The 11743-nt window shown below is 56.3% G+C and overlaps 1 protein-coding gene across 5 annotated transcripts in view; it reads right to left on the bottom strand.

Annotated features, from left to right (window-relative positions):
• Positions 1-162: 162 nt before the first annotated feature.
• Positions 163-11743, bottom strand: part of AGRN (agrin) — a 94405-nt gene continuing 82824 nt past the window's right edge. For all 5 annotated transcript variants that reach the window (XM_032131353.1, XM_032131355.1, XM_032131354.1 and 2 more), the window contains 5 exons: positions 11518-11707; positions 10196-10283; positions 4966-5190; positions 4322-4425; positions 163-2773 (listed from right to left, as the gene is read on the bottom strand). In XM_032131353.1, coding sequence (XP_031987244.1) covers positions 2616-2773; positions 4322-4425; positions 4966-5190; positions 10196-10283; positions 11518-11707 — 765 coding nt within the window. In that variant the 3' untranslated portion in view covers positions 163-2615. The remainder of the gene's footprint in view (positions 2774-4321; positions 4426-4965; positions 5191-10195; positions 10284-11517; positions 11708-11743) is intronic.

Raw genomic sequence — 11743 nt, 5'->3', positions numbered from 1 at the left:
CTGCAAAACCCTGGGATTGGGGTTGGAATTTGTGGAAAAACTGAATTTAGGAGGCACCTGAAGGAGCCCCTCTGCTTCACCCCCCTCTGCCCAGCAAACAGCACCCCAAAAAAAAGCAGGAATTTCCTTTTTTTCCAGGGAAAAAAAGAAGCACCAGGCCCCTTAAAAACCTCTTTAATCGTTTCCAAACTTTATTTCTGGGTGATTCGACGAAAGACACGAGTTAGTAATGGTTACATCATGCTGCTCCTCTACCGTGCATCGCCCTTCGGAATTCAGCCAGCAGCTCCCAAAGTCAGGAATTCCTGAAGCCACACGGACATCTCGGGGGTGTTAAATTAAAGAAAAAAGTCCCCCCCCCCCAAAAAATCAAATCTGGAAAAAATCCCCCACGACCTCAATATCCTTTTTTTTTTTCTTTTTTTTCTTTTTGTGGTTTTGGTTTTGGATATAATGTTATGGAAAAAAAAAAAAAGCCCACGGCCCTAAGGGCGCTGCTGAAAATTCCGGCTGCTCCCCCACGAGGACACAAAATTCCTGGTTTAAGGCATTTCCAAGCCCCAGCGAAAGCAGACGGAGTTTTTGTATTTATTTTCGCTCGGTTGTGGGCTTTGTGTTGGGTTTTTTGTCGTTTCTTGGCTTCATTTCAGCGGCATTCCCGAAAATCAGCAGCTTCGCCGTCCCTCTGGAGCTGGCACATCCAGCCCTGGCTGAGCCCAGCTGGGAATCTCATTCCCAAAACAGGGATTGGGAGCTCCCAGCTCCCTCCCTCCCATCCCACCCCATCCTCTTGGGATCAAAGCCCAGCATTTCCCACCAGGAATCCCAATTTGGAGCCAGCAGCCACCAAAAATGGGGATTTTGGCACCCCCCAGGACCCCCCCAGCCACAGCAGAGCCCCCCCTGGGAATATTTAACCCCTGGATTTTCCACAGGAATGTCACAGGTTGGGAATTCTATTTTTTTTTTTAAATCAAATTAAACAAAATAAAAGCAGATCCAAGTGGTTTTTCCATAGGTTTTTTCCTCTTGGTTCCATCTTTGTTCAGAGCTCACCCTGAGAAAAGAAATTTCACTTTTCCTGGCTCAAAAGTTGGTGCCAAAACCCCCATTTTTGATAGAAATTTAGGGGAAAAGTGCCCAATTCTGGCACCTTGGGTGGGAATTACCACCCAAAACCCGGTGGGATCCTGCAAATGAATTCCCTAAAGTTGTTTTTCCACGGAGCAATCCCAGCTGCCAGCTGAGGGTGGGAAGGGGACACAGAGGCCCCAAAACACCAGGAAATCCTTCCCATGGAGAAGGAATCCCAGTGGAGGATGGGATCATTTCTTCCAGAGCTTTGATCCATCTGTTCTTCTCCAGCTTCCAGGAGATCCGGAGGCTCCAGGCAGAGGTGCTGCCACTCCCAATCCCACCCCAGAAACTTCAAAACTGGCCTCAAAATTTTCCTTTCCAGGAAGAAAATGCTTAAAAATCCCCCCAAACACTCTCCAGCCCCGCTCCCATCCCTGTTGGAGCCATTCCTGCTGGGCTGGCAGCATCCAGAGGAGCGTGGAAGACCCAAAAACTCCAAGTCCAAGGTAAAAATTCCAAATTCTCTTTGTGGGAGAGGCTCCGATGGCAGCTCTGCATTCCCAGGCTGGGAGCCAGAGGCTGGAAAATGCTGTGGGTCATGGAAGGACACATCCAAGAGATGTCTGAAAGGGGAAAAGGGATCCTCCCAGCCCCTTTGGAAGAGGCAGAGCATTCCCAGCTCGGGGAGAGGAACTCCAAGTGATCCCCAGCATGAGGGAGGCCGAGGCGTGGAGGCCTCGGGAAGAGCAGCCGGGGAGGGTCGGGACACGTCCGGATGAACACAAAGTGTGGGAATGAGGTTTCCCAGCTGCTCCTGCACGTGTCCAAGAGGAAGAGGAGGAGGAGAACCGCTGGAAAAATCCACATTTTTCCCCCTCCCGGCACCTCTCAGTCCAGCAAAGAGTCACGAGACAAGCGCAGAGCGAAAGCTTTGGCCGCCTGGCCGGAGCAGGCCCGGCTCTCTCCCTTCCAGTGCGTGGCATCCCTGATGTGAGCAGAGCTCGAAGGAGAAAAGCACTTGAGATCCTTACACACATAAATTACAGTGAGAGGAACGGGGGGCAGGAGGAAATCGGGTGAACACAGCGCCAGGAGAAGGTTTGGAAGAGCCAGACCCCGGAGCAGGGCGGGAATTCCCCACACGGGAGGGGTCGGGGCCAGGCAGTGAATCCGTGAAGGCCTCGCCAGCACCCAGCAGCGTTTCCCCCACAGGGGCACGAACAACGCCCCAAAAACACCAGGAAAAAGGGGGGAAACCCCCCCAAAAAAGAAGCTTCAAGTATGAAGAAGATTTTCGCTGCAGTGGGAGAGTTCTTCTGTCGCTTCTCGGAGCCTCGAGGTTTGTTCTGTGTCGCTGCTGTTCGGGCCGAGCCTCACCGCCCCGCACGGGCTGCAACCCAAAGAACCCGAAAGAAAAAAGGGGTTTCCTGCCCTCCCTGTTCCCCCCCCAAAAATATAAAAAGCAATAAGTTTACAAAAATAGAAAATAATTACAGCAATAGGCAGGAGGGAGGGGGAGGGAGGGAGGTCCCTGGGCTCTATTTGGCCGAGCAGTGCAATATCCGGGGCTGGTTCAGGGCGTCCTCCAGCAGGTGCAGCTCCCGGCGATCCACGAGCACGTCCCGGATGCAGCCGATGAAGCCGGTGCTGAAGGCCTTGGGCAGCCTGTGGGGCACGCTCGGCTTGTCCAGCCCCCCTGGAAAGGGCACGGGGACAGGTCAGGGCAGGGGACAGATGGACAGACAGACTGGGGGCACTGCAGGGCACAGGGGACAGACAGACTGGGGACAGGGCATGGGGCAGGGGACAGACAGACAGACTGGGGACAGGTCAGGGCAGGGGATAGACAGACAGACAGACTGGGGACAGGTCAGGGGACAGACAGACAGACTGGGGACAGCACAGGGCACAGGGGACAGACAGACAGACTGGGGACAGGTCAGGGCAGGGGATAGACAGACAGACAGACTGGGGACAGGTCAGGGGACAGACAGACAGACTGGGGACAGCACAGGGCACAGGGGACAGACAGACAGACTGGGGACAGGTCAGGGCAGGGCACAGGGGACAGACAGACTGGGGACAGGGCAGGGACACAGAACAGGGGACAGACAGACTGGGGACACTGCAGGGGGCAGGGGACGGACAGACTGGGGACAGTGCAAGGACATGGAACAGGGGACAGGCAGACAGACAGACAGAGACTGGGGACAGTGCAAGGACATGGAACAGGGGACAGACAGACAGACAGACAGACTGGGGACAGTGCAAGGACAGCCAGAGCAGCCCCAGTGGTGGCACACGCTCACAGTCCCACACAGACTGTCCCCGGTGCTGTCACACACTCTGTCACACACTCACCCCCAGGCACTGCCTCCCAACAGCAGGGAAAACCCTCTTCCCTGCCCATTAATAAATATCAATTAAACGAATTCATTTTATAAAAATTAAGTCGTTGTTTCCGCTTAAATCACGTCAGTTCCAACCAATGCCTGTCGCTTTCCTGAGGACACTTAAACCACTGACTTCTTTCTACTGGTATTTCTGTTGAAAACACTGCTCTATTTCTACTCTAAAATACCGATCCGAGTCTCGTCTCCTTGGAATTTGGCCCCAAATTCAAGCTGCATTTTGGTTCAGTGACTGCACTGCCAATGGTGGCCCATCAAAACACGCTGAAGTTACAAAGGGCTGACTGCAAACACAGCCTGGGGAAGCCCAGGAAAAATTCCTCGTGGAAAAAATCCTGCTTTCCAGGTAACTTCTAGGTGGGCTTCAGAAGGAGAAATTTTGGAATATGAACTCCCTGTAGGTCAGGTTAGACCTGAACTACAGGCTCAGACCAGGGAGATAAGCACAGATGCTTCCAGAAAGTGTGAGTAGAATCCAACCCTGTTCTTCCCTGTGAGGGTGGGGAGCCCCTGGGATGGAATTCCCAGGGAAGCTGTGGCTGCCCCATCCCTGGAAGTGTCCCAGGCCAGCTTGGAGCACCCTGGGATAGTGGGATGTGCCTGGGAATGGCACTGGAGGGGCTTTAAGGTCCCTTCCAACACCAGTTATGACTCTAATTCCCAGTTACCCCCTCACGGCGCCATGGCAGGGAGAGGCACTGGTCCCTCAAGCATTTGTAGGAATTTTGAGGCCACGGTGTGGTGCTGAAGGAAGGGAGGGACATCTCCATCCCATTCCAGCTCTGAATCCTCAGCCAGGGACACGGGAATGCTCTCCTTTCCCCCGGACTCACCCAGCCACAGGGCCCCGTCCGTGTCCAGCTGGGTGGCCCCAAGAGGGGAGGAGCCGGCGATGGGAGCTTCATTCCCAACCTGGAGGGAGCCTTCCCTCTGGACCCTGCTCCCGAGGGAGGGAGGAAAACCAGCAATTAATGAACAGCCCCAGAGGGAAGGTCCAGAGCTGTTCCCTGCAAATCCCGACACCGGGAAGCACCAGTGCTTTTCCAGCTGCAGAGCTGAGCATCCCTCTGGATACAATCCTTGCCCCAGTGCCACCCAGCCGCGGGGACTGTCCCCTCCAGCACCCCTGTGGCATCCCACAGAGCCACCCCAGCCCTGCCAGATCCCGTGGCAGGAATCCCTGGCACTCCAGGGGCGTGATCCTTGCCCGCTCCCACCTCCCATAAAAATAAAAAAGGGCCGGCTTGCTCCCACCGGGAACAGAATGTGAAACCCTCAGAGATCCCAAATCCAAGGCACGGCCCTTCCACACCTCCTGCCTGTCCCCTCTGACATTTCGCGGCGTGTCCCAGCAGGGCAGGGCCTGCCCTCTGCTCTCATCCAAGGAGAGATCCTCGGGGATCACCGCGCCGTGACTCAGCCGCCTCATCCCCATCCCCATCCCCATCCCCATCCCCATCCCGCTGTCCCCCCTCACCTGGAGGCTTTGATGTGGATCCACTGGTTGGTGTTGACGGGGACTGTGGAGCGCAGGGTGACGGGTTTGGAGCCGAGGTCGTAGCTCAGCTGCACGAAGCCATCCACGATGGCCAGGGCGATGTAATCCGACTTTTCCAGCCCCTTCCCGCTCCACAGGAGCAGCCCCTGCGTGGCCTCGGTTTTGATGCTGAGCTCGAAGTGGTTGGACTGCAGGGCCTTCTCACTGCGGGGAGAGCAGAGGGAGAACGGGGCTGGAAAAGCAACAGGCGGCTCCTGAGCAGCTCCTTGGAGCAGCCTCCTCCTCCTCCCAGGGAGCTGGGATAGCCTCCGTCCCATTCCTGGGATTGGGATACATCCATGGGGTCTGTCCCCACCTGCTGCCCTCAGGAGTGACAGATTTTGGGATAACCTCCACCCCACTCCTGGGAAACATCTCAAGGGTGACAGATTTTGGGATAACCTCCACCCCACTCCTGGGAAACATCTCAAGGGTGGCAGATTTTGGGATAACCTCCACCCCACTCCTGGGAAACATCTCAAGGGTGGCAGATTTTGGGATAACCTCCACCCCACTCCTGGGATACATCTCAAGGGTGGCAGATTTTGGGATAACCTCCACCCCACTCCTGGGATGCACCTCAAGGGGGGCGGATTTTGTGCTATCAGAATTCCTGTGGGAGTGGATGGGAAGATCCAAACCAGGCCAGAGGATCCAAGGAGCAGCCCTGGAGGTCTCTGACCCAGCTGCCACTCTTGGGAACACCAATCCCCATCCTCCTGCTGCCCTGAGCGGGGCTGCTCAGCTCTCCTGGGATTCTCCCCAAGATCCAGATGGAGATTCCTTGGTTTTGTCCTCATGGAGCACAATCCCTGCCAGCTGTGCCACGGCAGCCTTGGCACTCTGGGACTGTGACAGGAAGGGGATGGAGGCAACAAAACCTTCTCTAGGTCTTTTCCCAAGGGAGGAAGGAAGGAAAGATGGGATTTCCCCCATATTTGCATCCCGATTTTTGCCTCTGGAACAGGCACGAGGCTCCTGGCACAGAGACACAGACTGGACAACAGAGACACCACCGAGAGCTTTTTATCCCCACGGGAAGCTGCATCCAGAGGGCAGGACAAGGCCTGATGTCCTTGCAGGGTCACTCAGCCTGGGCGCCCCCTCTGCAGAGCTCATCCCTCAGGGATAAAAAGCAGGGATGGGGACACACAGGACACACACAGGGACACGGGGACATGCTGAGGCACGGGCACGGCACGAGACAGCGGCAGCCTGGCACACTCACCTGGGCTCCGAGGGGAAATCCAGCGCCTCGGGACTCGGATGGGGGAAAAAAGGGGAGCGTGCCATAAGCGCGGGGCAGCGAGGAGACCCTTCCCTGCCTTCCCTTCCTGCCTTCCCTCCTTCCCTGCCTTCCTTCCCTCTCCCACCCCGCTGGGAACAGCTCTTCACCCCACGCAGCTTCCAAGCAGGAACTGCCTGGAGCGAGCAGGAGAGCCGGGAATTGTCCCCTGGGTGAGCCTCTTCCAGCCATGGAAACACCTGTGGAAGTGGGAGCTGGGGCAGGGAGAGCGGGAGAACGGCAAGGAGGGAATATCCAACCTGTGCTGGGCACGGAGTCAGGTTCGGGAGGGGCTGAGGGAGAAAAGGAGCTCAGGAAGGACCTTTTTGCTCTCCACAACTCCCTGGCAGGAGGGGACAGCCAGGGCGGGCTGAGGACAAGGGATGGAGGAGAGGAAATGGCCTCAGTGGAGGTTGGGATTGGATATTTGGGAGAATTCCCTCAGTGGAGGTTGGGATTGGATATTTGGGAGAATTCCCTCAGTGGAGGTTGGGATTGGATATTTGGGAGAATTCCCTCAATGGAGGTTTGGATTGGATATTTGGGAGAATTCCCTCAGTGGAGGTTGGGATTGGATATTTGGGAGAATTCCCTCAGTGGAGGTTGGGATTGGATATTTGGGAGAATTCCCTCAATGGAGGTTTGGATTGGATATTTGGGAGAATTCCCTCAGTGGAGGTTGGGATTGGATATTTGGGAGAATTCCCTCAGTGGAGGTTGGGATTGGATATTTGGGAGAATTCCCTCAATGGAGGTTTGGATTGGATATTTGGGAGAATTCCCTCAGTGGAGGTTGGGATTGGATATTTGGGAGAATTCCCTCAGTGGAGGTTTGGGATTGGATATTTGGGAGAATTCCCTCAGTGGAGGTTGGGATTGGATATTTGGGAGAATTCCCTCAGTGGAGGTTGGGATTGGATATTTGGGAGAATTCCCTCAGTGGAGGTTGGGATTGGATATTTGGGAGAATTCCCTCAGTGGAGGTTGGGATTGGATATTTGGGAGAATTCCCTCAGTGGAGGTTGGGATTGGATATTTGGGAGAATTCCCTCAGTGGAGGTTGGGATTGGATATTTGGGAGAATTCCCTCAGTGGAGGTTGGGATTGGATATTTGGGAGAATTCCCTCAGTGAGGGTTGGGATTGGATATTTGGGAGAATTCCCTCAGTGGAGGTTGGGATTGGATATTTGGGAGAATTCCCTCAATGGAGGTTTGGATTGGATATTTGGGAGAATTCCCTCAGTGGAGGTTGGGATTGGATATTTGGGAGAATTCCCTCAGTGGAGGTTGGGATTGGATATTTGGGAGAATTCCCTCAATGGAGGTTTGGATTGGATATTTGGGAGAATTCCCTCAGTGGAGGTTGGGATTGGATATTTGGGAGAATTCCCTCAGTGGAGGTTGGGATTGGATATTTGGGAGAATTCCCTCAGTGGAGGTTGGGATTGGATATTTGGGAGAATTCCCTCAGTGGAGGTTGGGATTGGATATTTGGGAGAATTCCCTCAGTGGAGGTTTGGATTGGATATTTGGGAGAATTCCCTCAGTGGAGGTTGGGATTGGATATTTGGGAGAATTCCCTCAGTGGAGGTTGGGATTGGATATTTGGGAGAATTCCCTCAGTGGAGGTTGGGATTGGATATTTGGGAGAATTCTCTCACTGGAAGGGCTGCCAGGCATTGGAACTGGGGTGGAACATGGAAGTGTTCACAAAACCACATCCAAAAGTGCCACATCCACACAACTTCTGAACACTTCCAATCCCTGACCACCGTTCCAGAGAAGACATTTTCCCAAATATCCAACCCAAACCTCCCCTGGTGCAGCTTGAGGCCGTTTTTCCTCCTCCTGCCCTTGGGATGCTTTGGGATGAGCTCCCCTCTTGGACGTGGGATTGTCACATGTGGCCTCTGAGTCAGCCCTGGGGCACTCGGAGGACAGGGAGTGCAGGGAAAAGGGGAAATCCAGGAGCGCAGCTGTCCCTGCAAGTGTCACAGGCTCCAGGTCCTGCTCATTCAGCCCTAAATAAACGTAAACTATAAAAATGGATGTCCCAGTAAAAACCAGTACGGGCATGTCAGGGCTGGAGGAGCCATGGGAATGTTGGTCCTGCCCTGGGCACACCCTGGAGGAGAAAAAATCCACTTTTATGGGCAGCCCACGGCCTGGCAGGGCTGCAGCCAAGCCCAGCAGGGGGAACTGGGAGAAGATCCCTCCCAGGATGGGGCAGCACAGCCCAAACTGGCTGGGAAAAGGCTGGGAATGGTGACATTCCCTCTGCAGGGCACTGGGCCAGGCAGAGTCACTGGCAGGGCTGTGGCTCGGGGCGGGGGGGGTGCACAGGCACAGTTGTGAGGCCACAGTGCTGGAGGGCACTGCCCAGCTTAGGAGGACACTCAGGATAATCCTAAAAATCCTAAAAATCCTAAAAAAGCCTTCCCAGCCCCTCCCGGTGCTGTGAGCATGCAGGTGATGGCCCTGCAGCCCCCCATGCACAGGCACAGCTCAGCCCCCACGGCCCTGCCCACGCCCAGAGGGCACAGAATGAGGTGGGATGGGATGGGATGGGATGGGATGGGGCAGGCAGGGATCCCCCCAAATTCCCCCTTCCCACAGCAGGGAATGCTCCTCATGGAGCAGGGCTTCCCTTCGGTGCAGGACAGACACACAGACAGCACATCTCAGCTGCCCAGGCATTTGGACTTCTCCCCATCCTCCTGCCCTGACCATTTTTCTGACTCCTCATCCACACCGGGGATGTTTTGAGGGGTTCCCAGTGCCCAGCCCGGCCTCCTCCAAAGCCACATCCATGCTGGAAAAATCAGGGCGGGATCAGCACCCTGAGTTTGCATCTCCAACACCTTCAGCTGCTGCCGGAGCAGGGAGCCACAGGAGTTTTCCTTCCCTGTGCTCGTCCTTAAACTCTGTTCAAATCGTGCTTACTAATTAAATTAAGGCATGCCGGGGGGACAACAGCTGGATGTGGCAGGGCTGGGACAACAGCTGGATGTGACACATCCAGGTAAAGCAGCTCCTGTACAGCCCCACGAGCTGCCGTCAGCACCCGAGTCCTCCTCCCCTCTGGAATGGGAATATTTTCCCCCAAAAGATGCCGGGAGAAGCCCCAGATTCCTCCCCCTCCTCCTGCCCGGAGCTGCCCCGGTGTTTGGGGTGGCAGTGGGGACGCGGTGAGGGTGGGCGGGGCCGTACTTACGCTGGGATCTCATTGCTCAGGTGGCTTGAAAACAGAAAAACAGCGACATTGAGAGGGGACAGACACACAGACAGGGACAGACAACAGCTCCACACGGACACCCCCCCGCAGGGCTGGGAAACTGGGAATGGGACAGGCAGATGGATGGGATCCCATCCAAGACCCTCTCCCAGCCTCCTGGAGGTGGGAATTAACCCCAGTGGGGAGGGAGGAAAGGCACTGAGCAGAACTCCCAGGAGTCTCCTGAAGGAGGGATTTGCAGCCTGGAGGACCTCAGGCAGCATTCCCAGAGGGAATTCCCAAGGACCAGCACAGCCATGGACACCACAGGGTCCTCCCCAGCACGGGGGACGAGCAGAGGTCGGGACAGTCACACGTGTCCCAAAGCAGAGATGTCCCATCCTGCTGGCAGCACCATCCAGCCCGGGACATGAAGGATCCAGCTCCATCCCATTCCCAAACCAGGCTGGAGTTTCCTCCAGGCAGCAGAACCACAGCCAGGCCTGGAGCTGGGAATCTGGGGGGAAAACACTCTGCCAACAGGGCAGCTCTGCAGGGAAGGACCAGGAACAACCGGCCCTGGTTTGGAGCTCCTGGATCCCAGCTTTTCCTCCTGGAATCAGCCCGAATTCCTGGTTTGGGGCTCGGCTCAGGCCAGCAGCCAAGGTACCTCTTGGTGACGGCGTTGTGGTACTCCAGGTACGTCCTGCCGTCGAAGGCCACGGCCTCGGCATCCCCCGCTGCCTTCTCGATGATCACTGAGGGGGGAAGAACAGGGAGGTGGGAAAAGGAGCTGCCAGGGAAAGGCAGATAATTCCTGTCCATGCTGGGACTCTGGGAAAATCCCCCTTTCCTCACTGAGCATCCCTGACACACCCAAAGCTGTGTCCCCTGTGAAATGTCACCCCCTGAGAGGTCTGAGCGGCTTTAGAACCCGGGATTTGCAGCATTGCCCCATTTGGAAGCCAGGAAAGGTCGGTTTGAACTGGAATTTTGATTTATTGGGTTTAAATGGAGAGAGAGGAGGTTTAGGTGGGATATTGGGAAGGAATTCTTCCCTGGGAGGGTGGGGAGGCACCAACACAGAGAAGTGTGGATGGCCCATCCCTGGAAGTGGATTGGGATTGCTGGAGCAACCTGGGATAGTGGGAGGTGTCCCTGCCCATGGATGGGGTGGGAAACGATGGGATTTAAGGTGCCTTCCAACCCAACCCATTCCATGATTCCCTAGCCCAGCTCTCCAAGGGTTTTTCTCTCAAAGAACATCCTGATTTGTGCTCCTTTTCACCCTAACCCTTGCTGGATGCGCCGAACTTCTGCAGGAGCTTTCCCAGGTTTTCCATCTGATTTAGGATCTCTCGGATAGTGGGAGGTGTCCCTGCCCGTGGGATGAGAGCAGCTTTCAATCCCTTCCAACCAAACCATTCCGTGATTACAGGAAGGACAAGAATTCCAGCTGGGCCTCCATGTTGTCCTGCTGCCACCAGGACAGCTCCAGTGCCATGTGGGTGAGGGGCCACCTCCAGCTTCCTGTGCCACCTCCAGCCCCCATGGCCACCTCCAGCCCCCCATGGCCACCTCCAGCCCCCATGGCCACCTCCAGCTTCCTGTGCCACCTCCAGCCCCCCATGGCCACCTCCAGCTCCCCATGGCCACCTCCAGCTCCCCATGGCCACCTCCAGCCCCCTGGGCCACCTCTAGCTCCCTGGGCCACCTCTAGCCCCCCATGGCCACCTCCAGCTCCCCATGGCCACCTCCAGCCCTCTGTGCCACCACCAGCTCCCCATGGCCACCTCCAGCCCCCTGGGCCACCTCTAGCTCCCTGGGCCACCTCTAGCCCCCCATGGCCACCTCCAGCTCCCCATGGCCACCTCCAGCCCTCTGTGCCACCACCAGCTCCCCATGGCCACCTCCAGCCCCCTGGGCCACCTCCAGCTCCCTGGGCCACCTCTAGCCCCCCATGGCCACCTCCAGCCCCCCGTGGCCCCTCACCCTTCTCGCAGTGGGCCCCAGAGAAGCCCCTCTGGCAGGAGCACTCGTAGCCCTCCATGCTGGGGCTGCAGGAGCCCCCGTTCTGGCAGGGGTTGGGTTTCTGGGTGCAGGGGTGGCCCCGGAACGGGGAGATCTCCATGGCACTGCGGATGTTGTGCTCCATCAGCATGGGCACCCCCTGGACTGAGATCTGCAGGGAGGAGAAACGGAGTCAGTCACGAGCTGC

This window comes from Corvus moneduloides, chromosome 22, assembly GCF_009650955.1.
Source record: "Corvus moneduloides isolate bCorMon1 chromosome 22, bCorMon1.pri, whole genome shotgun sequence".
Lineage (NCBI taxonomy): Eukaryota > Metazoa > Chordata > Aves > Passeriformes > Corvidae > Corvus > Corvus moneduloides.
The sequence above is the reverse complement of the archived record's forward strand: the minus strand, read 5'-3'. Positions and strand labels throughout refer to the sequence as shown.